Source organism: Ambystoma mexicanum, chromosome 2p, assembly GCF_040938575.1.
Source record: "Ambystoma mexicanum isolate Mex_15411 chromosome 2p, UKY_AmexF1_1, whole genome shotgun sequence".
In the NCBI taxonomy this organism is placed as follows: domain Eukaryota; kingdom Metazoa; phylum Chordata; class Amphibia; order Caudata; family Ambystomatidae; genus Ambystoma; species Ambystoma mexicanum.
In genome coordinates this window covers 231,103,513-231,130,180 of record NC_090923.1, presented here as the reverse complement: position 1 = coordinate 231,130,180, position 26,668 = coordinate 231,103,513, and the positions used below count along the sequence as shown (strand labels likewise).

The window sequence follows — 26,668 nt, the reverse complement described above, 5'->3', positions numbered from 1 at the left end:
ATTTGTGACAGATGCTCCATCAACAGACACTTTTTCGGCTCATCCAGAATTTGAAACACATTGTAACCCAATGACAAAAAAGATTCCAACTCTGATAAAAACCAGGGCTCTAATCATTCAAGAGTGAAAATATAATTTGGCCAGATCTAATCTACTCTTTACAGCACACTGACCCAAATCTATATCACTAGAAGATAGTAGTCATACATTAGGGATTTCTAGAAACAAGGCCAAAACGTGGCTTCGGTTTAAAGGAAAAGAATCTGCATTTGGAATTTAGGATTAGCGTATGGTCTTCTGAAAAATGTCCATTTTGTTCTCGACACTTTTTGTATATGTTTTTTAATGATGGTTTTCTTTTTTAACCCCCCTTTTTTAACCTCCATCTCATGACCTAAATGCTCATACGGATTTTCTTCAAAATCTTTACTCCTAATACTTTATGATTTATTCAAATTACAATTCTTATATGAGGTGTCACATGTTGCCACCCCTTCAAGGGGAGTGCTCAAAGTATAGTTTGTGGTAATGGGACACTTTTCTACTATCAATGGAGGGCCCAGATTCGTGGGTAGACAAAAACTTGCTGATGGCTCCTCCAAAATAGTTAGAGCTTTAGCTGCATCAGCAAGCCTCTGTCTATTTTCCTCGAGGGCGAGAAAGGATATATCCAGCATAGCCTGATGATTCAAAGTCTGACTTTCCCAAACCTAATGCAGCTGAAGGGCCTTCTGATTTTCCATTACTAACAGATTGCGGCTGTGAATTATAGGTTTTGTGGTCAGAGCCTTGCCTCAGCTCTCTCAACAGTCTTGTAATAGAACTCATCTTCTGCTTTGAGAGGCCAGTACCACAGGGGAGAAAAATAGGCAACAAAGGTAACAATTCTGAAGATTGACAGAGTTTAGTCCCGGCTGTTACCATTAATATGGGCAATCTTTCAGAAGACTCAGTAATCTAAACGCTCGCCAACGATGAAAGAGGGGAATTCTCCTCTGTAATAGCAAAATTAATATCCGTCAATTCTCCTACATGCGCCATCTCTGAATAAACTGATAGAATACCCAGATTCAGTAATTCATTTAATTTTCACACACGTGTTACAAAGTTGTCAATTGATCCTTCGAACCAAGTTTTTCCTGGCTTTCAAGATTTGTATGTTTCTGCTTAACCTTTCTTGAAGGAAAATTTTATTTATCACAATGGAAGTCAAACTTCAAAACGTCCTGCATTGCATTTGTAGGCGATAGTTCCATTAAAGAAATGTCCTTGCCAGTAGGAGAAAGAAGGGTATTCCGCCATACATTCCTCAAACAACAAGAACCTTTACCTCGTTTAGAAGTGTTCTTATTTATAGACTTTTCTCTGTATAATATGAAGTGGCAACTGTGTTAGTTTGCAACTGTTAGGGAGAATTCTCTGTTTAGGCTGAATTTCCCTACCTAGTGAGTCCCCCAGCAGCTTTGCTGGATTTCTAGGGTTTCTTTTTTTTCTCCTGCCAAGAGTGAGACTCTTTTACCCTCACTCTTGGGCATGTTGAAGTGTGTTTCCTTGGTTAAACCTTGTGTTGGATGGGCTATGGGGTCTTTTACTCCATAGGGCCTCGTGTATTTTTTGGATGTGGGTTACACAGCACCCTCTGTGCCGTAACCCAGGGGTGTCCTAGGGACTCCCCAACATAGACTCCATACCCTGGGACTGACTACTGTCTCCCAGGGCATGTAAAGTCACCAAAGACTTTACTAGTCTTAAATCCTGAACAGAACCAGTACAAACCATCATATTGTGGACGTACTGGCTGGGGCAATTCGATTGCCCCAGGGTCTGTTAGTCGCGGGGGCACGTCTCCGTCCCCCCTGATCGAGTTTTGGCTGGTGGCAGTGGAAACTACTTTTTATATTCGACCGCGAATATTTTCCTATGGGATTTCCCATTGTTTTAGGCTAACACATTTAATTATTTATTTACGGTGGCCTTAAACATACCGCCGGTTTATATATTTATTATTATAACTCCGGTGGGGATTTTTTGCCAAAACTTGATACTAAAATGGCGGTGGCGTTCGCCTCTGTAACTCTGACCCAAAGTGGAGCCCTTTGTCCCACTTTTGGCGGGCTTCTCCACAGAAGCCCTCCAAAGTGGTGCCACTCTGTCTGGGGTACTTAGGAGGGGTGGAGGGGGATTTAGGCACCCTGGACTGAGTTACCTTGGTAACTCAAGTCGCACTCCATCCTGATTGGCCCAAGTGGTGAGCCGGCCGGCTCACCACTTAGCATGTTTGAGTGACAGCTAGGCTGGGTGAATGGGGGTTTGCTGCATAAAAGCAGGGCTTTGGGGACTGGAACTTCAGAAGTCGCCACAGGACCTAAGAATCCGACGAGGGACGAGCTGAGCTGATCTGCTACGACGACACCGCCGGTGGAGCCCTGCTGAACCATCTCACCACTTTTCCCGACGACCGAGGAGAACTCTTAACGGAGTGGCTCCTTCCCTTGACTGGTGGGGACAACCAGTTTTCACCTTCTTTCCGTTCTTCGAGGTATCCCGTGGCCGCCTTGCCAGTGCCAAGCACCCCGGCAACCGGAACCCCACCACTTTTACCCCAACCGCGAAAGTCGGTACAACCCTTTAACCGGAGGACTCCGCGGCTGGTTTCTTCCCGGGCAGTGCAACGACCTTCTTCTTCTGCTCTTCAGCGAGATCTTCTTCTCCCCTGACCGACGTCGAGCCTTGCTGCCACTGCCTGGAACAACTGCCCCCGCTGGAGGATCCTTTCCGTTAAGGTACCGTGTTCCGCCTGGCTTCCCTTGCCACCGACTGTACGAGGTAGTTTTAGCCCTCGGCTTTCGATCCTGGGATTGCCTGGGACACTTTGGCTAAACTTTCTGAGCCTCTCTAACTCTTTTCCGAACTCTTTTGCAAGACTCTGAATCCCTACCAACTGTGTGATCTTGGGCACGTTTTCGCTCTGTCTGCTCTAAGAGTGGGCCCTGCTTAGTGACTTTTTGCTCACCTGTGACTTTGTGCTTCTTTGAGCTTACCGAAAGCGTTCTTGACCTTAGAGTGGTGTGTTTATCCTAATTCTGCTCTTTTTCCCCTCCCTTCTTTAACCTACTAGAGTGTCATCTAACGTTAAGCGCTCACCTCTGTTTTAATTATGTGGTGTTAACCTAGAGTTGTCTAGATAGGAATAAGGATTGGGACTGCTTTCCATATAACTGTGTTTGGAGTGTTTTATTATATTTTGCTAGAGTGTTTTCAATTTGTGTGTTCTTAAAAATAAATAACTATATACTTTTGAAACCAAGCTCTGGTCAGTGTTTGCTTGTGCTATTGTGCCTGAGTACATATTGTGTATACTTTGCATACTGCCTAACTCTTCTTGAGGGAAGTCTGACTGCTCAGCCACAGCTACCAGGTAAATCTGGGTGGTGCGGACTGCTACCAAGTGGGTTTACTGCTATACCTGTAGTCTTAAATCTTTTGCAGTGTTCCCCAAGGGAACTGCACAGGTTTCTGCCTAACACTGGTGTACAGCGGTGGGATTTGTATTGAGTATACATTTTATTGTGCTCTAGATACCTTAGTGCAACTAACCACAAAGATTAGCACTGTAAAAGTAATCCTCTAACATGTCAGTTATAGAAAGCTATAGTCAAGAGTCCCTTGCAGCCAAAACTGCTGATTGTTTAAGAGTGCTCTGTAAACATAAGGATCTCCTGACTAAGGGCAAGAAAATGGAGCTGATTGAAAGATTGTTAGCTAACCAAAGTCTGGGTGATGGTTCAGAGGAACCTACCACTCCAGCAACTGTAGATGACAGTATTGAAATTAACATGGAGCAAAATGTTGATGATTCTGAGGAAGAGTCAGAAGAGGAGGGTGAGGCTGTTGTGACTGTCCCCCCTAGGCCTCTGCCTGCTCTACCTGCTGTACCTACTGGACCTTTACCAGGTCCCACATTTAGTCCTCAGTACTTTGAACTGGAGAAAATGAAACTAGAATTGGATTTTGTCTACCTTTCCATTTGAGTTCTTAAGTAGGGGGTCTCTGTTGCGCACATTGCTGAATGCAGCATTGAGCGCAAGCTCCGTGGACATGCTGGGGACCGAAGAAATGTGCTAAAATGACCCGGTTTCCACCATAAGTAACTGTGATGGTGTATGAAGGTGCAGACTATCCATGTGCAAAAAGCCGCCAGATTTGATCAGGTAATTTTGATGCTACATAGTCTGATCGGCGCGGTCCTGTGTGGCCTGCAGTGAGGGCCTTAGAGGCATTGCAAACCTTGCCCACAGCGATAGCTACAGGCGTCCGAAAGAAACCCAGGCACACAATTGCCTATCTTGCTTTGCGCTCCTGCAGATGAATCAGGGAGTACCTAAGCGGGACGTGGTAATCTCGGACTGAGAGGGAGGACTAACTCCCAGCTTCCCGAGTCACCAGTGAACGTTTCGGAGAAGGGGATCTAAAGAACCGCCTGGAGAAACCTCCTGCTAAATCAAGCCCCGAGAGAGTCTCCTGCTCCAATCACTCCCGCGAGCACTGCTACATTGCCCCACGAGAAGCGATGGCGCAACGCCTACAGCACCGACGGCAACCGGAGCTGAACTGAAATTGCCATGGAAATGCACCAATGCTAAGCCGCGCTCCCCGGACAATACCGTTGAACATGTAGGCAGCGAAAAGGTCCTTGTGACTCACCAGGGGCCATCTGAAACCACAGCATCATCGAACCCCCCCGCCCTAAGGCCCAACCTGATAACCTATTCCATAACGGCCCGCAAATGCAAGCAGAGTCATGAAGGAAGGGCTACCAGCCCACTACTCCCCTAGCCCATGATTACTACAGGGAACTCGCGTGGAAGAATACGAACTATAACGCCTGGGCACAGCGAGTCTCGCAACGCTCACACTCTCACGGCAATATGCATGTATCTAACACATTGGAATCATAAGGAATGCTTGAGAAGGCACGCATGGGCACAACTAGCGGGAAATGCCAAAATATGAATAAGCAAGAGTGAATCACCCGACATATCTGGGGCTGGGGAGGAAGGCAATAACATCCTAACATGGTGAGCGGAACAAGACTGAAACACTCAAAGCACCAGTGGTGTGGACACTGAACTGTAAATTGCACCCCAGACAGCAATGGCCGCGTGACCCGCATTAGAACAGGGAAACAGCAGCTCCTTGCCACACGAACGCAGGGGAACAAAGACACTGTACAACTGTGCCACTGACCTCCAACATGGCACAGGGTCTACACCACGGGCGTACTGGCGTCACAAGGACGGATAACTGGCCACACACTGAAAAAGGGCAACTCATTGTGCTGGAAACCCTGCAAGGGCAACAACAGATTAGTTACATATCTGGGGCAAATCACAGGCGATCTGCTAGAAATAAGGACACAAACTCGACCCCGCAGACATGAGGAAAGGGGCAAATGTGACACAGTTTTCAAATACAAAACACAGGAGTCACTGCTCTCATAAATACCGCGCTGAACCCCTAACTAAACACAGGGACGTAAGGCCACGCCTGTAAAAGTATCCACAGAATCCCTGCTATCACACAAAACCGCGTCAGAAGCGAAGAAATCATCCCAAGAGCGAAATACAATGCCCAAAGGGGCAGCACCCAAGAAAAAAGGAACGATAGGAACGTTTATGACATCAACAGCCTAAGCGAACACCATGAGTGGCACCAGCCCCGATCAAGCCATGCTCCTCTCGCCACCTACGACATCAACCATTATGGACCCGTATGCGGTATATATGTCAATGCAACAAGGCTTTGCCGCCCTGAATGATAAACTTGATGCTATCAATTCCAATGTCACATCGATCAGGAACCAACTCGAGAAGGCTCCTAACCGCATCACTGAAGCGGAAACGCGTATCAGCTCGGCAGAAGGCACACTTGAGACAGTGCGGAACACTGTGATGGACATGGCCAAAGATCTGGGAATGGTAAAGCTGAAATGTGAAGACTTGGAAGGGAGATCTCGCCGAAATAACGTACGCATAGCAGGGGTGTCAGAAGACTCACTCAAAGGCCCGATGGGGCTAGCTGTTGAAGAACTGCTCAAGGAATTGCTCGGAGACACTGGCTGGTCATCTGTTTGTCATTGAACGCGTGCAGAGATCACTTGCCCCACGTCCGAAACCAGGCGCCTTTCCCGAGGCCGATAATAGCGAGATTAGAGACAGAGACCCGATACAGCGGGCTGCGAGAGACCAAACAGGAATTGAAAATGGGCTCCAGCGTGATACGAATATTCCCAGACTACACCCTGGCAGTCCAACAAGACACGACAATCATTCACTGGAGTAAAGAAAATGCTACAAGAACGCTTAATACCATACGCTATGCTGTACCCGGTCAGACTGCGATTGCAGTACAATAACAAGACATTGGGCCTCATTATACGGAAGGCGGTAGGGGATTACCAGTGCCGGTAATCCCCACCGCCCTAATACGAGGTCCCTCAGCGGTTCCCGTCCTTAACATGTGGTCAGATACACGTTAAGGACAGGACCCGCTGAGGGACTTCAGTGCAAATAACGGTACTGCGAATTGCGGTACTGTTATTTCCTCCATCCCTATTCCCATTGAGCCCTATGGGGCCTTCCGTGTAATGAGGCCCATACTTTTTTACATTCCTGGAGGAGGCTGCCACCTTTGCTGAGACTAACATACAACCACCTGACAAGCAGAAATCAGCAGGCAGTGATGGAACTGTGAATCGCTCCCCGTCACATGAGGCAGACATGTGTGGATAACCAGAACATTGTGGTATATGATATGGCATTTATACTGCGCCTATACACAAGTGTTTCAAGGCGCAACAAGGACAAGGGAGTGGGAACAGAGGGAAGACAGAAACAACAATCATACTAAGCCAAGTGTCATTCAGATCACGCAAGTGCAGGGAAAGGGGAAAAGTGTGGGGGGTAAGGGTGAGCGGACAGTACAGTACATGGGATGAATATAATAAATAAAAGCAATACATACAATAAATAAAAGTAATAAGTAAACAGTACGGCCGGCTGGTGGCAAGTGCAAGGGTAAGTGCAGACATCAGGTGGCAAGTGCTGGTAGGGAACTGTAGGGATACAGAAAACAGTCCCCAAGTGCGGGGGTTGCCAGGGAGGCAGTGCAGGTGTGCAACTGGCGGGGGAGGGGACCTGGGCTAGAGATTAGAGGATGGCCAGGTAATCAGAGCAGTTTCAGATTCAGCCAGGAGTTCAGCAGGGGAGAGGAGGAGAGAAAGCAGAAGCAAAGAGGAAGGTTTTGAGGTGCTCCCGGAACCGGAGATGGTCCTCCTCAAGTTTCAGGGAGGTTGTTCCAGAGAAGAGGCCCCAGCCGAAGAAAGTGATCTACCATCAACTTGTTGCTTGGAGACGCGACTGACACTGAGGGAGTTGGAGGCAGATGAGCGAAGAGCTCGAGAAGGAAGATATTTAGCAAGAGAGAGTTGAAGGTATTGAGGCCACAGGCCCCAGAAGGCCTTGTGGACAATGCAGAGGGTTTTGAACGTAATCCTCGCAGCCACTGGAAGTGAGTGCAGGGATTTCAGACCTGGAGAGATACGATCCTTGGGCTTGAGGCCAAGGACAAGTCTCGCAGTCCTGTTCTGGATGAGTTGCAGACGGCGGAGAATAGAAGCAGGCAGATTTAGAAAGAGACTGTTGCAATAGTCCAGCCTAGAGAGAAACAGAGCTCTGGAGACAGTGAGCTTCTGGGGGAAGGAGAGGAAAGGAAGAATACCTCTGAGGAGGTGCAGCTGGTAGTGCGACTTCTTAGAGACGTCGGAGATGTGTGGAGAGAAGGCGAGTGCGGAGTCGAAGATGACCCCAAGGTTTTAGCCTGGTGAGGCTGGAATCTAACACAGAACCCTTAAAGAAAAAGCTAAAAACCTGGCTGTTTGATGAAGCTAGCCTTACTCACGTTTTTTCCCTCAGACTGACCGTCTAGAGACTTTTTGTTGATATTGTCCTCTGTGTTGTCCGCGCCATCATGCCTCTGGGTCCATTGCGGCGCTTTATAAATTGAATAAAGTAAAGTAAAGCAGGAAGAGGGCCAAGGGAGGCCAGTCAAAGAGTGACAGGAAAGGAGGGAGCGGGTGTGCCCATGAGGAGAATCTCAGTCTTACAGGCATTAAGGCAGAGCTCATTGGCGGCACACCACTCCTGGATAGCAGACAGTCAGAGATGAGAGAGGGAGAAGAGGTGGCTGAAGGTAGCTTGAAAATGAGCTGAGTGTCATCCGCATAGCACTGAAAGTTGGGGCAGAGAGCGGCAATGCGATGGGCAAGAAGTGCCAGGTATTGGTTGAACAGCCAGGGAGAGAGGTTAGACCCCTGGGGAACACCACAGGTAGAGATAGATGAGAGAAAGGACCGAAGTTGGACCTGTGAGGGTCGATCAGAGAGGAAAGATACCCAGGTTATCACAGAGACGGTTGAGCAGGATGGCACGGTTGACTGTGTCAAAGGCAGAAGAAAGATCAAGTAAGATGAGGACACAGGGAAATCTGGAATAACGGACACAAAGCTTTATATGGCACAATCCCCAGGAAAACGCTAATAACCAGTGCAACGTTAATCACCTCATTCTATCATGTGTATCCGGAACATTGCAGTGACCTGAATAATGAACAGCAAGCTTTATATGGCACCCGAAATATTACTCCCGGGGGGAGTAACCAGCACACCGCTACTCACCTCATTCTATCATGTGTACTGGTAACGTAAGCAGGATTGGAAACCGTAAAGATAAGAAAGATACAGGCCTCGGCTGCTACTGAGTCGGCCCCCCACATGCGAGTGCATGAGTTTGTTAATCGGGTGAGAGGGAAGGGGCGGAGGGGGAAATGGAGGTATACGCATAGTTGAAGTTCGGTGAACTATGAGCGGGAAGGTGGGGGAAAGGGGGATGTTTGGGGAGTTAAAGTTAAAAAAAATGCACAGACAACTAGCTGATTGTTACCTAAGGAGAATCATGGGATATTGGAGTTCAATGGGGCTGACTGAAAGAAACCTAATATGGTTGAGAAGCATCTAGCAGAGATTAAATTATTGAGCTGGAATGTGAGAGGACTTGGAATGCCTGTGAAGGCAAGGAAAAAGACAGAGTATATCAATAGAATAGGGGCTGCGGATAATAAACCCTCAAGAGACACATTTGTTGGGACACCAGGCTGATAGATTTGTGCCGGCATGGTGGACCACCGTTTTTATACTTCTTACTCAACTAGAGCTAGGGGGTTGATGATATTGATACATAAAACATTACCATTTGCGCATTTCGCAACAGAGAGTGACCCCAATGGCAGATACGTGGTAGTACATGGCAAATTAGGTGATGTTGACGTCCTACTCATCAATGTATACGGCCCCAAATTGGATGACCCCGATTGCTATATTGCGGTCTTCCAGAAATGCGCTAAATACCCAACAGCTCACTTTATTTGTGTCGCACTACTAGCGCCCCCAGACAACTTTCAAATGCCGCCCGCGTAATACACACAAATAGCAGACCTCGGTCTGAGAGATGCATGCCAATCATTACACGGGCCACAACAAGCATATACCTTCTACTCATTTGTACATGATATGCACTCTAGAATCGATATATGGTTGGTATCACAGAGGGTCTTGGGCTGGGTGACAGAGGAAACAATATTACCTAGAGCATTGTCCGACCACTCGCCAGTAATGATATCACTATCCATCCCCAGGGTCTCCCCACAGAGGCCGCATGGCGCTTCAAAGCAGCCTCATTGTTGGACCCGGTATACAAAACCAGCATAATGCAACATATCGCAGAATTCTTTGAAAATAATGATGGCTTGGTCACAAGCCAGGCGGTCCTATGGCAAGCATTCAAGGTCTACATTAGGGGCACCGCCATGTCCACTGAACTGGGAGTACTCAAAGACATACGGAGAGAACTTGGGATAGGGGAGAAAAGTATAGCTAAATTGCAAGAACAATACGTGACCGCCCCAACGGCGCAGACAAAGTCAGATATTAAAACGCAACTGGAGGAATTCCGGGCAGCGGCAGATCGGGAGTTAAGATATATTGGCAGGACAGCAGCTGCCAGGCGTTATGGCGAACAAGAAAGACCTTGCAAACTGCTAGCACAAATGCTGAGAGGGGAAAAGGGTAGCTCGAATATCCCATGCATAACACGGAAAGGCGGAGTGGTGGTCACCGATCAGAAGGAAATCAGTAAAGTCTTCTTTGATTTCTATGCCGACCTATATTCCCCCTCCCCCCCACAAAAGCTCTGCCACACCACAGAGGGAGACATAGACGAATATTTAGCTAAAAAACCTACCACACTATCATCTACTGAAACCAGAGACACCCTGGATAACCCACTGATGCTTCCTGAGATACTGGAGGCCATAAAAGCCTTGCCCAACAGGAAAGCTCCGGGCTTGGATGAATTGGGGGCAGAATTTCATAAAGAGTTCGCTGAGATATTAGTGCCCCGACTCCATGCCGCTTGGACCGAGGCGCTGGAAATGGGTAAATTACCTGAAACAACCCGTGAAGCAGTCATAACCTTGCTCCTCAAACCCGGGAAATGAGCAGAGGAATGTGGATCCTACCGACCACTGTCCCTTATAAATACGGATGCAAAGATCTTTGCAAAGATACTAGCTACACGCCTGACCCCCCTAATGCCACATATGGTCCACCAAGACGAGGCAGGATTTGTACTGGGCAGATCTACGGCCTCTAATATATGACGTTGCTATATTATTTATTATTTTTTTTTTTTATTATTATTACTTGTACATAATCAACTAGAAAAGCATGATTTTTACAAGGGGTATCAGTTCATAATTTCAATAAAATTCGAAGACCCACACAGGTGCAAGAGGCGGCGATCAGACGAGGCGTTGGAAAGTTGCGATCAAGTCAAGGTGGAAATTTTACAGAATAAAGGGGGATATTCAGCCGACGCCTGATTCGCCAGTTGAGACTTCATGTCGTGCATCTGTGTGGTCATGTTGGTATCCACCATGCACCTCCGGTAAGGAATTCGAGCTTTGGTTCGCAATTTTGAGAAAAGCCTCCTGAATTATTTTTGCCGTAGCCGTTGCCCAGCGGGGTTTTTCACCAGAAATCAAACGGCACCACCATGTGTTTTCTTCAATCAGGGTTGAGTCGGGCCATAGTGGAGGAAGATAGGCCAGGCGTTCTCGGTTCAGCGAGGGGCAGTTCAGCAAAAGATGGCGTATTGACTCCGTGGAGTCAGGATCATTACATAGCCTGCAGGTAGTTATGGCAGTTAAAGATCTAATCCCCAGGATTTCTCTTGTGTGGAGCAGGTTGAGACGTGCTCGCAAAAATATTCCTCGAAGTTTTTTGTCTGGGAATTTAACACAGTAACTTAGGGGCGACTTCAACTTGTTAAATGTTGGCGGGAGATGTCTTAAGCATTTCGCTGCTGCCGCTTTTTCTATGGTGGAGATCCAGTCTTGGGTCTTTAATTTGTCGCTTACCCTTTGGGGGTTCGAAATTAGGTCAAGTTTGGAACATGACACTTCCTCCAGTGTGTGTTCTTGCCGACGCACCCAAAGCAGAACGGCTTTGGAGGACGTGGAGGACAGCTCTTGGCTGATGAAGTTGCAGATTTGAAGGCCATCTTTTATTAAGGTCTTTCTAAACAGGGCAAGCGAGGCCACACTGACAGTCGCGCCTAACGAGAGCAGCCCCAGCTCTCTTCTGACTGCTTCGATGGGAATTGCATTTGGTAAACCCAAAAGTGATTTCCAGATGTGGCCCTCTAGCCTTCGCCATAGTTGGTGTGGAATCGTGAACATTGCGTCCATGCCGTATGTTAACGCTGGCACTATTTTCCCTTTATAGAAGGCAATGGCCGGGGAGAGCGAGTATTTGCCAAATTTCCTGTCGATCGCTTTGAGTTGAGAAGTCAAAAGCTTTGTTTTTGTCCAGAGGTGAGCTTGCATTTTCTGTTCCTTGCTTGAACCATCGATTACCACCCCCAGGTATTTGAAGTGGGAAACCACCTCAATTCTGATGTTGTTTACTGTCCACGATGTAGGTTTTTTGTGAGGACGAATGTCTTTTGAAAAAATCATGATTTTGGTTTTGGCCTGGTTTATTAGTAGATTGTTGGCTGACATATAGGCTGCAAGGTTATCGAGCTGCCGTTGCAAGCCGATTGGCGTCTGATCGAACAAAATCATGTCATCCGTGTAGAGGAGTCGAGACAGAACCGTGTTTCCAAGCTTTGGCGGAAAGGAGCGGACAAGCCGCTCAGAGTCTTTATAGTCACCAAGAAATGCGACAAAAAGGGCTGGAGCCAGTGGGCAGCCTTGCTTGACCCCTCTGTTTGCACTAATTTCCCTAGAGAGAGTGCCTTGTCTGTTCAGCCTGACCTTGAGAGTGGTGTTGGTATGCAAGGCCATTAGTGGATTTAGGACCGATACTGGGCAATTCCAGTTTTTTAACTTGCCCCATAATTTCCTTCTGTCGACTTTATCAAAAGCCTGTGAAAGGTCGATAAAGGCAGCATAGACAGGCTGAGAAGTTTCTTTCGTTTTCGCTTTCAGCAGGGATAGTATGAATATATTCAGTGTAGTGCTCCCATGCTTTTTAAAGCCCGTTTGAAGAGGGTCATTGCAGGGGGCTGTTTTGACCCATTGTTGAAAGTGGCCTAGGAGGAGAGACGCAAAGATCTTGCCCATGATGTCCAGCAAGGCTATCGGGCGATAGTTGCCCGGGACGTCTCTGGGTCCCTGTTTGTAAATGGGAATAATGATGGATGTGCACCACGAGAGTGGGATCTTTCTCGTTTGTCTGCAGTGGCTGAACAAATTAGAAATGAAGGTGGACCATTCATGGTGATGTTTTTTTAAGTCTATGTTAGACAGCCCATCCGGACCTGGCGCTCTGGACGATTTAAGCCTTTTGATTGCGAGAGATATGTCAGATACGGCTGAAAGGTCCACCCATGGGGAGTCTGGCATGGTGATACACTGAGATTTTTCTGCCGATGGACTCGCAAAAAGGTCGGTAAAGAAAGTAACCCAGGCTTGCTCCGGAACAGCGTTACTCATGTTTGAGGAGGTTGTCGCTTGCGTGTGGTTTATTAGAGACCAGAAGTCTGCTGTCTTTTTAGTTGTGAGGACTCGGAGCATAAGTTCAGCATCCCGCTGGTAGATGCCTGCCCGTCTGGCTCTTAACCATGCCTTATACATTCGAAATTCGTTGGCCCACTTGTTCCATGCTTCGACGGTTTTGACAGCTTTGACTTGTCTTTTTAGCTTTCTCAATGCTGTTTTTTTGAGTGCTATTTGTTTGTCGAAGTGATGAGTGTGGATCTTTTGGGCTTTTGGACCCAACGTCGAAGAATACTTGTAGGATAGGAGGAGTGGGAGGTAGTTTGGTCTACCAAGAGATTCCAAGGGTGACTCCGCGTTTTGGTTTGTCACGTACTGAGAGGTGATTGCCCTTATATTTGCGGCAGACAGACGCAGGCGCGTTTGTTGTGGATTGAGCTCCACCTCGGGGAGGTAGCTGCCGTTCGAGAGCGCTGTTGAGGCCCAAGAGAGGGACAAAAGGTTATGGTCGCTTGACGTGGTTTCCAGCACTTGGAAGTCTTGGACTTGTGCACACAGGGCTGGAGAGGCAAAAATGTAGTCCAAAGTGGCCGACCAGTGGCCTCTTTTCCATGTTGGTAGGAGAGGCTGGCCTTCTCTGATCTTGGCGGCGTTATGTAGGTTCCTAGAGGACATGAGTGTCATCCATACTTCGCCTCTTCGTTCGGCTTGCGTGGGTTCCGTGTCCTTCGAAGAGATCTCTTTCGGCTGGTCGCACTTAGCGTTGAGGTCACCACAAATGATGATCCATGGCGTCTCCCATTCTATACAAATGTCGTCGATTGTTTCCTCCATAGTTTGGCAAAAGAGAGATGTGGAAATTCTCTGTGGGTTCCAATAGGTGGTGATCAACGCAAGGGGGGGCGACAGGCTTGGTTTAGAAGATGGTTTGAGGGAGTCCGACGGGCTGTTCCATGCCAACAGGACCGCCAGAACCCCGTAGGAGTTAGCAGTAGTTTTGAGAATTTTTAAATTTTTGTCCGATCTCACCGCTATTAAGAGACCCCCTGAGGGACGACCCAGAGGACCCTTTACCGCCGGTGATGTCACAATTTCGTATCCATCCAACACAGGTTTGTCTAGCAGCCATGTTTCCTGGAGGCAGAGGATATCGAACTGTTGTAAGTCTATGCAGTTTTGAGTCGTTAAGTGAGTATGTCCCCTTGTGTTCCAGGAGGCCAGCGTTAAAAGTTTTGGATGTAGGGGGACGTCGGCTTCCTCTAGTGATTGCTATTTTGCCTTGTTTGGAGCTAGGACTTCTTTAATCCAATGCCATGGTCCTATTGGCCTTGTAGTGGGTTTCGCTGGTGATAAGGCAGAAGTTGAGTGTCGGTGTTGAGACCTGTAGGCACGACTATCACTTTGAGGTGAGTAGTGTCTCCGGGCATGTGCTGGTCTATCCGTGCGTTGCCTGTCTTGCTGGTACTGAGACAAGCCGCGGGTAGGTGTGGCTTGCCTGTGTTCGCTGTGACAGAGGGACCTTTGGGGTGATGCGTCTACCCAGGCCGCTTTCGATGAGGTTCTGTATTGAGAGAAGTGGTCCCGGGTAGGGTCTGCCCGATGTTCATGGGTCTGGTCGAAGGTTGACTTTTTTCTTGATGGGACATTGAAGTGAGACCTTAGCTTGTCTCTGCGCTCATGGAGGCGTCTAGATGGGCTCTGGTCGTTGTTAATTTTCTTCTTTGAGTGTACCCCAAAAGGGGTTGGTCTGTCGGCATAGGTTTTTATTTCTGAGAGAAGGAGCCCCATTGCCTTTAGGTCTTCGCCCGCTTGTTTACAGATATCTTGTGTTGCTGAGCTATAGATGTAAAGGTGCGCCTTGGCCTTGTTGTCTCTGTGGTAAGGTTCGACCCGCTGAAAGTGGTCCGATTTCAAATGTTTTAAGGCGGGTATTGACGATGATATTTTCAGCACAGTTCTTCTGTTGAGAATTATGTATTTATCTTTGCTTGAGATCTGTTCGATTTTGAACAGGGTTATGGTTCTAGTTGTCTTAACGTTGGACGGGTTCAGTTCCGTTGGCTTGGGGGTCTTGGGTGGCTTTGACGGCCTTGTTTTATCTACCACACTATTTTGAACGTAGTTAGTGTTTCGTTTGGTCGAAGTGGTTGGAGCAGGCGTGGGCAGATGGTGAATCTCGAGATGCTTCCCAGCCGGCTCCCATGTTGAGGTGGATGGGGCATCAGGGAGCGCCTGTAGAGTGGGCAGCCGGCAAGGGGTTTGTCCAGCATCTTGAGTAGATGAGAGTGCCATAGGCAAGTCGTCCACTTCTTGGGCTGAGGTTGGAGATAAAGGACTTGAAACGAGAGATTCTTCAGAGGTTTTCGGAGACTGAGCCAAGGCTGTTGTGGTTTGAGGCCGTGGCCTGGGCAGATCCAAGGTGTCCGTTGAGATAGAATGGCCGGAGTTTGTTAAGCCGCGTTCTGACAGAAGATTGCGGGGATGGATCGGCGGGGAGGATTGACGATCGCTTAGCGCTAGTTTTAATGTCTTTTTGCCTTGGAGTCTCCGTTGGGTCCGGTCCTGGTTTTGAGCGGAAGTAGGGTGGAAACTGGAAGTGGGCGTTAGAGCCACTGACGTGGGCTTTGGTTTGCTCGAAAATATTGGAGCAAGATCAATGAAGGAGGTAGTGTAGGACGTCTGTGTAGAGCTGTCAGCACAGAACTTTTGAGGAAGGATCGTCGTCCTTATCGCAGGTGAGTGTGGTTGCTGTGGGGCCAACAGTGTTGGGTCTTTTGAGGTGTTAAATATGTCGTGTTTCAAGTCGATAGCAGTGATGTAGCCTTCGAGGAAGGTGAGTTTAGACTGAATGGAGGCCAAGATGGCCGTGTTGTCTCTTGATGCATCTCCTAATGATTCATAGAGTTTGCAGAAAGGGGCCATTGCGATGGTTATTGCCGACATAATTGTCGTTAAATCTTTTCTGTTGCCCGATGTGTCTTTTTGAGGTGTAGAGGCAGGATCCAAGAGTGGTCTATTATTTCTTGGGAAGTCTCTGGGTCCTAAAGATGCAGGGTTCGCCAGGGAATGCCTGTGCCTTACTGATCTTCTTTCGAGTTCTGCGTCGTTTGAATGTCTCTCTGTGACCGGGCTCTGGTGTTGGTCGCTGTCGTCTTGTATGATAACGCTGGGTGGCGAATCTGCCAGCGACGCCAGGGGGGGAAGAATGGGTAGGTGGGTTTTCGGCCACGATTGTGTGGACTTTACTTTGTATGAAGAGACAGGCTTGGGCTGTAATAAGTCTAGAATGCCCGGGAGACCCTGGTTAGCCGGGCAGTCTTTGAGTATTAAGTGAGGAGATGAGCTGGGTTCCGGGTTTCTAGAAAGGGGCTTCTCAGCTTGGATATCTGGGGCAGTGATGAGTGGAGCAGAAAGTATCCGCTCGGGGGTCAACGTGACTGGTGTCGGGAGGTCTTGTAGGTTGTCTTTGGGATCTGTAGGACAAGTGGGTGGGTGGGGGCATTCAATAGCTACAATTTTTCTGGTTTTTAAGGCAGGCGCGGCTTCGTCAAGCGCTTCTAGAATTTCCGCATCAGACAGCTCAGAGTCGGTCGATAGTTTTCTTTTCCCTTGGATCTTAAAGAAGTTCAGCAAAGCGGATGACAAGAGAGGTGTGGGTAAAGAAAGTTTAGAATCACCTCTCTTTTTCCGAGACTGGGGTCGGGCCTCTCTTAGTGGGTGCTTGGAAGATTTTGCTGGTGCAGACGCCAGGACTTGGTGTTTTTTTTTTTTTGTTGGTACCGTCAATTTATTGAGCGCTTGTGTCGTTGGCACAGGTTTCGTTCTTGTATTAGTTTGGTTTTTGTGCGGTGGTCTTATTTGGGCGCACAGTTTTTTGTGCGAAGCAATGTTCGGAGAGATGGAGTCCTCATCTGAATCTGTGTCAGTTATTGATTCCAAGAAGGAATTCATTAATGTGTCTTTGGGTTTGTATTGAGATTGTGAATCTGAAGGAGGTTTGAGAAGAGAAATCTCAGCTGTAGATATATTGTCTTGCAGAATGCTAAACTCAATATCGGATGTTTGTGTGAGATTGACTGAGGTCAGGTCCGGTGCCATGCAGAGCGCCACTGGGGCCTGAGCGGAGGCTAATTGTTTTTTTAGAGTCTCGCGTCCAGCCGTATCCGATAAGGTCCTGGGGTCGTCCGTAGTTATATGAATCATCGCCTCGATGGTTATGTTGGACGTGCATGGCTGGGACTCAGAACAAGGATCAGAGACCGATGACGGCGTGTGGGCCGAAGTCAAGTTGAAAGAAGTGTCTGATGGTGCCGCCATGTTGTTCAGCTCAGCCGTGTCGGCTGATACAGCGGGGTCTGGCCGGGCTGTGCCGGGTGAGTCAACTGGTGCGGGCGCCCTCAGACCCACTGGCAGGGACCCTCCGGTCCCTGCACAGGATGGGTCACTCGCCGAAGCGGTGAGAGGGCAGGACGCGTCAGGAACTGGAACCAGACAGCTGGCCGGCGCTGTGGCGTTAGCTGGTCCACCTTTATGCGTTGTAAGGTGCGTATGGACGATCCGGGACTCAGGCCCAGGGGGGGCGCCCGGCTTCACAGGCTCCATGGGTGCCGATGACTGTGTCCCAGAAGTTATGGTAGTTCCATGAGTTTGGCTCGCCAAAGGAAAAAGAAGATATTCTCGAGGAGTCGAGGCAGGCGACGGCAGCGTAGCGGTCGCCGTCAAAGGCCTCGAATGATGTAAAGAGGTTGGGGCCGAGGCGGCCGATGGTGCATGTAAGTTCTTACGCACTTTGCTTCTGAGTCTGCGCTGATCTGAATCTTCCTCCATGGGAGGGGGAATTGGGGAAGGGGGGTGGTGGGGGGGAGGGGAGAAGGGTCACAGTGAGGTAGGTGGAGGAGGGAAGAGAAGGAGGGAAGAGAGGACACAGTAGGAAGTGATTGGCGGGTAGGAAAGAAGAAAGAAGAAGGAGGGTGAGAGAACAGAAATGGGTAACCGGTAAGGAAAAGGTATAAGGAGGAGGATAGTTGGTAGTTGATAGATTTCGTGGACAAGTTAGTTGTAAAAGTTACCTTGGGGCTCTTAGACCGTCTGGACTCTGGAGCCTTGTCCCTTGTCCTGGCGCGGACTGGAGCAGACTGGAACTCTGCCCGAACTCCGCGCGCGCTCCGCGCGCAGGGCAAGTTTTTAAAGGTGATGCTGGGAAAAAACCTTAAAGGCACAGCAGCGTCAGCAGAAGAGCGTAGAAAACACGTCCTCACTCGTAAGTCACTGGAGCAGACTGGAACTCTGCCCGAACTCCGCGTGACAGTTTAGAAGCAACACCTCGTATGGAGAAGCAGAGAGCAGCCATCTGACGCTATATTATTCTGACCACGATCCCCAGGGAAACCGAGGGGGTTGCATTGGCGTCAGACATGCAAAAGGCCTTTGACACAGTTTACTGGCCCTTCTTGTTTAGTGTCTTACACAACTACTGGTTTGGGCCGAACTTCATAAGCTGGGTCCGTATACTTTACACGCAACCCTTCGCCAGAGTGTGCGTCAATGGGACACTATCGGCGATCCTAGATCTAGCAGGGGCCAAGCGGCAAGGTTTCCCGCTGTCCCTGCTGCTGTTAGCTCTTGTGATAGAACCTGTGGCAGACCTACTGAGGACAAGGCACAGCGGGTCGGGGATACCGCTAGCATGCAAAATAGAGATCATAACTTTATATGCAGATGGCATAATGTTGTACGTGAAAAACCCTGAAACTAACATGAGGAAGGTGTTGAATTCGGGGAATACTCTGGCTTGAGGCTGAATGCAGCCAAATCCGAAATGTTCTTGCTCACAGAGGCAACTAGGAAACCCACAGAACTATATGGGCCCCCATCAGGTGAAATACCTGGGTGTCAGGATGGCACGCACAACACAACTTGCCCGCACTTTAAATTATGGTACACTCATAGATGCGCTCTGCGCTAACCCTAACCGATGGAACCATCTCCCGGTCTCACTGATGGGTAGACACGCATTGATCAAAATTATTATTCTTCCCAAACTGTTCTATTTGTTTAGCACAGTCCCAGTGTGGCCAGGCAGATCTTTCTTTGCTAGAATCCGGGGTGCATACTCGGTATTCATATGGTCCGGGCAACCCAGAGTAAGCTGGAACCGGCTCACCAGACCATATGTACAAGGGAGCCTACCAGCCCCTACTTCGAGCTATATTGTCTCTCCGCGCAATAACCCCGGCCACAAAGTCTTATATAGCATGACCATGATATTGTGGGATGCGCCCTACCTTCAGCCAGCATAGGATGCAACACTGGCCGCACACTGGAAGGGTAGAGGGGTAAACCGCTTCAGGGATTTATTTGTTAATAAACAATTCATCAGCTGGGGCGAGATTAAAGCGATCATAGGCGATAACCTGATGCAGAGATTACAGTATTTCCTATTGCGCTCTGCAATGGCAAACGCATAGGAAGACTTCCCGACGGAGCCTCCATCACACCCCGGCCTGGATATATCCTAACCACAAGCATAACACACTATATACAATTACACTAGAATCCAGGGAAGCCCCAACCACAGATACTAAAGGGAAATGGGAACATGATCTAGAACTTACCCTAACAGATTCCCACTGGTCACAAGTATGTGAACTTAAGAAAAATATATCATACAACTCACTATACCGTCTGATAAACTACAAGATATTACACAGGAACCACCTCACCCCGGCCAGACCGAAGAGCATGTACCCTGCTGCGACTGGTAGATGCCCTAGGTGTGGAAGCGAGGAGGCAGACATACTGCATATGCTGTGGTCATGTACAAGGTTAACTGAATACTGGTTGGATGTGTGCAGAACGCTAGATGAGATGTCGGATCAGCCTATTGACTGGGACCCGAGTGCATGTGTATTGGGCACTGTACAAAAGATGAGCCCGATTTGGCGCAAGTTGTTAAATCTTAGTTTATCATTGGCAAAGCGGGTCATATTGATGCGCTGTAAATGTAAGGAACTACCTGTGGTGAGTGATTGGGAGAAGGATATGAAATGGGCGAATGATTGGGAAGAGGTATATGCTGGTCTGTTACCTATGACAAGTCGCCCGAAAGACATATGGGGCTGGTACAGGCAATATCTTGCTGATAAATGTGGAAGAGACGAAGACTCAGCCAAAATGTAATTCATAAGTGTGATATGCTCCCAATATGCAGGGAATTGAATAACTAACAATGAGCAATGCAAAGCAGACAATGTGATGATGTATTCTGTGTAAGTTAAATGAACGTTTTTTTTAAAGAAATTGATGGGAATTAGGGATTTCAAGCCAGACATAACTCTCATATTCTTTAACCAAATTGTACAGTCACATTATTCTGAAACCTTACCATTATATGCATAGAGGAGACCTTTATTTGCTCCATTGCCCCACTAGAACTTGAATGGACTACTGTTTGACGGAATATCATTGAAATGCAAAGTGAAATTCGATCAATTAGTCCAGTTAGATCTTCTCTGACATGTGAAAGACTGCATTTCTTTCAGCCCTGTAGCTTTTGGAATCCAATAATGAACTGCAAATTGCTACTTTTTAAAGTTCATGGTCCGTATAATAAATAATTATTAAGATAGCATATCATATTGCCTATTTCTATCTTATTGCCTATTTCAGTTTGGATCATATTGAGGTACGAAAATATCCTCTAGCTGGCAGCACTGACCTTGCTTTTAGTTTTCAATTTAATACAGGAATCCAAGTGCCACAAACGTTAGAAGGAAACATTTTTTCAGGCAGGGTGGACAGCAATTGGATTAAAACAGATTTCACTAAAATTCAAAATCCCTAGTATAATTGTTCACTTCTTAACCGTTTTCCTGCAGCAGTTCTGGGCGGACTGATCTATATTTTTTTACATTTAATTTGCCATATTTAACAAACGATTACCCTACACATCCTCCAAAGGGAAGGGTATGGTATCCAGTGATTCCATCGAATACAATGCATTGAATGCAAAAGCATTGAATGCAAAAGCTTCGAAAAAAATGCACTTTATTTGTAGGTAAAGGTTTTTTTTTAAATTAAAATTGGGTTTAAGGGGTAAAAAAATTGGGGTTGAGGGGATCCCCTGCCCCCCCCCCCCCCCATTAAAAAAAAAAGCATTTTTTCGATGCATTTTTTTCGAGGCTTTTGCATTCGATGCTATCACTATAAACCAAGGGTATATATACGCAATGGCAAATGTTTCTGTTTTTCAGTACTTTGTATAAAAAAGGGTTGTCCATCTCAAAGAGCATAAAATATTCTGTTCACCGTTTAACTGTGCTTCTTTTTCAGTACACATCAGAGCATGTGGTGGGACCTGGTGCAGAACTCGACCCCACTGAAGTGACGTTCCCAGGATGCAGCTGCCGAACTCTGCCATGTCTGGAAGGGACCTGCCAATGCCTTTGTTATGGTAACAATTATGAAAGTATGTGCCTGAGGTCAAACACATCTGGGACCAGCTCCAGACCAGTGTTTGAATGCAACATAATGTGCAGCTGCAATGAATTATGCTCCAATCGACTTGTTCAGCATGGTCTGCAGACCCATTTGCAGGTATTTCGCACTGCCAAGAAGGGCTGGGGTGTGCGTCCACTGGAACCTGTACCTAAAGGGCGGTTTGTGTGTGAATATGCCGGCGAGGTTGTAGGCTTCCATGAAGCACTGAGGAGGATAAAGCTGCAGCAGCCATGGGACTCCAACTACCTAATTGCAGTCAGGGAGCACCTGCACAGCGGAAAGGTCATGGAGACCTTCATCGACCCAGCAAGCATAGGGAATGTCGGAAGATTCCTCAATCACTCCTGCTGGCCAAATCTACTCATGGTGCCCGTTAGGATTGACTCCATGGTACCCAAACTGGCACTCTTTGCGACTCGGGACATCCCAGCTGGGGAGGAGCTGTGTTATGACTATTCTGGAAGGTTCCAGAATGTCTCAGGTTCATTAAGTGACCAGAAAAAGCCAGACCAAGATCGAGGCCCTGGAAAACCCTGCCACTGCGGCGTCGAAACCTGCAGTGGTTTTCTACCATATGACGCTGACCTGTACTGCACTATGTGTGAAGAAGCCTCTAGCCAAAATGTGGTCTGACTACTACTAAGATTGTGACGTTCATTTAAATTAATATCCATTGTTTGTCACGTGTAATCAATTGTGGAAATACATACTTAAATATATACCTTTGCCCTCCACCAAATTAGTAGCATATGGTTTTTGGTGCTGCCTTCTAACACTCCATTCACAACAATATATTTTGGTGCATTCTTTATTGGAAATACAAATGACCAACCCCCACCTTTTCATTTACTTGACTGCTCCTAAAAAGGTTGAATTAAAAACCCAGAATGTTAAGTCATTCATTCTGTGGTGTATGCACGTAGCCCAGCCCATGCACATAAGTGTGGGGTGAAATAATTAAAAGCAGCTTCCATCTTTCCTGTATTTACAAACCGGATTCTCAGCATGTAGATAATACTGTTTCCATCGTGTCTGACATTACATGGCAGCAAAGGAACCCAAGCGCTTTGTATTCAGCAGTCTACTGGCAACGCAGCCAGTAGATTCAGAAATTACTATCTTAGTGCGACTCACTGTACCTCCCACGCCCTTCTTCAGTATAGCTCCACCTTGTAGCCTCTTGAACATCAACAACTTGACCACAATGCTGTGTTCTGTTCCCACACAGGCACACGACCACAAGGTGCCTGCTGCTGATGTCCCAGAACTGTCAACAGCTCCAGTAACAAAGGCACACATTCTCATTTGAGAACTGAACAAAGGTTCTCCACTCGCACCCACTAGCAGAGTCTGACTTCAACATTACCTTCCACTGAGATTTCCAAATGCTTCTAACACCTCACTGTTGTTACTGTTGAAAGGCGGGACCACTTAAAGCCCTTGAACTGTTAGTGCAGATTGGAGGAACGTCCATTCTTTGACCTTAGCCAACTGAAATGGCAAACTGTGGCAGCCAACATGCCTCGCTCACCATACTTGCTTAAATCACACTAAACTTGGGCAATGTGATGGATTTCATGGGGTCGGATTGGAATGATGTATGTGTTTTCCCATGGGTAGGTTCTACAAGGGACAAACTGGACTACCTGGGCGGTGTGTCACCAATTGGTCTGTCCGCTCTACCGCTTCATGCAACTTTGAAGGCATGTAAATAAAATTGGACTTACCCGTTTTGAGCATGGAACTCTGAACTGCGTCATTGGAATCCTACGTTTCAGTGGCAAGAAGTTGGTCTTCTAGTCACAAACCCTTTGCAATGCCATTGTGAGGGGAGCCAATGTGCCTTGACCTCCCGCCGCGCACCAGGCATGTTTGGTCTCTCTCAGGTATTGAATAAGTTAGTGGCTAGTGACAGAGGAAGATGTGCATGTTTCTTGTGGTTTTGGTGTTAGCATTTGCATTGGTATTTTTGGGATTGTGTGGTCCGTTATTTTCCCCAGATGGGATCAGTGTAACCTTGTAGTCCGTCAGGCACTGCATGCACACAGTGTCCGCACAGGTGTATTTGGTTGATGTGGATTTGCTGTAGTGGCTCTGTACTGACAAGCCAAAGATATTTGGGGGTGACAGGAACCCTGAAGCAGAGATTGTTGGCTTCTATATATAAGGGCAGTGAGAAATTATTCATTTAATTGGATTCAAAACCGCAGTATGATTTTGAATATTGTGATTTTAATTCATCGATGTAGGTCTTCAGAATTTGATGGAGTTAACATGACAAACTACCAAAATGATATTTATGCACCACACAGAAGGATTTAAAGATAATTCACATGCGGAGCGAACTGATATGTGATTTCCACTTATGAAGACCAAAATCTTACAGCAGCATTCAGGGCTAATTGAAGTTTTCAGTGACCATGACAGAGAGACCCTGCAACAGCAACGTCCTATGTTTAATATGATAAATGCCCTGGGATCCCGCCTGCCATGGTTGTGGTATCCACAGACAACTCAGGACTCGAGAAACGGGATGAAAATAGGATGCTTTTACAACAGAAATAGGCAAAGGATTTGAGATGGTCTGGACAGCTGAGTGAAGGGATTTAAAAGGAAACCAAAAATGAGTAATTCAAGCTTGCTTGAGGACAAATCATACTCCATCCCTCGCTTCCTGAGGCTCTGCCTCCTGGCAGTCGAAGTCACTCAGAGTCAATGAGGGTTCAAGTCTTCCCTGCACTTCTTCTTTGGCTTGGCTGGCTCTCTTTGTTGTTGTTTTATTGAGGATGCCGAGTTCTCCATAGGTGTTTCTCACCACTTGCCGGACTTATGGGGCCCGGTCAAGAATTAGCTCTGGGTAGACTAGATCTGCCCTGATAACAGTTTGGTGACTTCCTGGTCCAACAGAAAAACATACGGCAGGTGTGTCAGTCCACCAAGAGAAGTAGCTCGCAGGTAATATGGAACCATGCCGAACATCTATTATAAGCAGCACACAGCAGCTGCTAAAACACTGTTGTCTGCCATTCCAAGGTAAATGATATTCAGAGCAACTCTGGTTTGTCATGAGTAGTTGTTGTGAGGTGCGGTATGCACTGTTATCCTGCCAAACTGGATGGAAAGAGTGAGGGTTCTGGACAGGTTGGGATGTTGATGATGGGAAAGAGGTAACTTTGAGGGTACTCTTGTGTGCCTGTCTCTGTAGACTAGTCCCTGATTTGTGGTGGTGTTAATTGAGCGATTCTTGTGATTTTGGCTTGGTCTTACTGGATTTAGTGTCTGCTCATCTTTCTTTCTGGACCCCTCTGCCTCTCTGGGACCATATCTCACCAGTCTTCATATTATTTAGATTCCAGTACCAATGCCTTATTTCCTATATTACATGTGGGTTTGCATACCCACTTTTTCCTTTGCCAGTCCCTATACCACATAGTGGGTGGTGGCACCTGGCCTCCATGGTTCATCTAGCCCAATCAGAATTCCCAAGCCACGTGACCTGGTCCCACATCCCATCTTTTATGAGCATAAATGGAAGGCTATAACTGAGCCGGTTCAAGAGGAAAATGCAGGACATAACAAAGGGATTGAAGCGTTCATTGGCTGTGAGAGTCTGTAGCACACTCTAACTGCATGACCCTTAAGATGCTTTAATTATCTCTGGGTGGCTGGGGCAATGCCATATGCTGGAGACTCAACCTGCTTTCCTCTAGATAGATGTGAACTAGAAGTAGATTGGTCACACGTTGCTTGCCCTGTGCTGTTGCTCCTAATTCTGAAATGACCAAAGTACCAGACGTCTGCATTGATCGTTTTCCCTCCTAATCGTTTTCCCTCTGCTTGGAAGGCTGGAAGTAATGCCTGTTTCTTTTGACTGTGCAGGTCTTTAGCGTGAGCTACCACAGGATTTTGACCTTTTTGAGGGCCATCATGTTTGAGGAGTTGGCAGCTGAAGACTTGAGTCGCATCGGAAATGATGCAGCACTCTAAGTGACTCATTTCAGCCAGCTAGGCCAGACTCTAGAGCATTTGAAAAATTGTGGCCACAATAGCAGAAACCAATGTACGTTCACCCAATCAGTACTGAATCAAGCATTGGCAAAAGCCACTGGTTTTGTTTGCAGTTGTGTTGTTCATTCCGTTTTACATATACAGATGTGAATTTGTGTCTGGCTCCATATAAAAACCATCCCAGTTTTAAAGAACATGCAAACTGAAGAGCCCGTCATCACTTCGCTATTATTACGTTCTTTGCTAGCCCCTGCTGATTTAAGACTTCTAACATTTTACATTGGCAGCTGAGGCATGACGCCTGTAACTTACACAACCTGCCATGAAGACCCATAAAATGCTTTTGATCTCAGTTCCATGTTATCATCCATAATTATAAAACATACCTCCAAGCCCTAGTTACTAAGGTCTGCTAGTCGGGTCCAAAAGAGCAGATGCCCCCGACAATCCCTTTAACAGATGGCTAAAAAGTATGACCACACAACTCCAAAATAGAATATGAATATGACAGACCATGTTTTACATGTACTGAAAAAAAGAGTGACTTTTCCTGTGGTCACAGAAGCAGGATAGGCCCCAGCAGGTAGGTAGAAGCATAAGAGATAAGGGACAGCCACTGGCATACTGTAGTATTGTACTGTATTGTTTACACACGTCTGTCATGACGTGTAAAGCACGAGAAGAATAAAAGCGAGTGCTCCATGGAATGCAGACACGCGCTTGTAAAGAGAAGCATAGCGAGCGTCTGAATAACCCGTAGTCAACGTCTGTCAGTTTGCGGAGCTCGATATATACCCTAGCTTTTCCCTAATATAACTTATGTATAAGGTAATAAATATATCTTCCCCACCTCCGTGCGTCGTGCCATCATTTACAGTTCAAGTGGCGACGAGGATCGAGCTCCGCTGCCTCCTTTGATGAAGTTTTGGGCCTTCGTTCGCTGCCGAGGCCGTTTTATCTCTGGGGCGCCGGGGCGCTCCGTTTATATAAAGTAGCAGCGGCTGCAACGTTGACTGCCTCTGGCAGATCCCATGCTGCTGGCCGC

The 26,668-nt window shown here is 47.3% G+C and overlaps 1 protein-coding gene across 2 annotated transcripts in view; it reads left to right on the top strand.

Annotated features, from left to right (window-relative positions):
- The window catches only part of LOC138566358 (histone-lysine N-methyltransferase SETMAR), a 415,975-nt gene that overhangs the window by 117,044 nt on the left and 272,263 nt on the right, over nucleotides 1-26,668 (top strand). The window contains exon 2 of one of the 2 annotated variants that reach the window (XM_069643511.1): nucleotides 21,448-21,568. In XM_069643511.1, the coding sequence (XP_069499612.1) occupies nucleotides 21,448-21,568 (121 nt within the window). Of the gene's footprint in view, nucleotides 1-21,447; nucleotides 22,355-26,668 lie in introns of those variants that run through there. The other variant, XM_069643510.1, reaches the window with a different exon arrangement.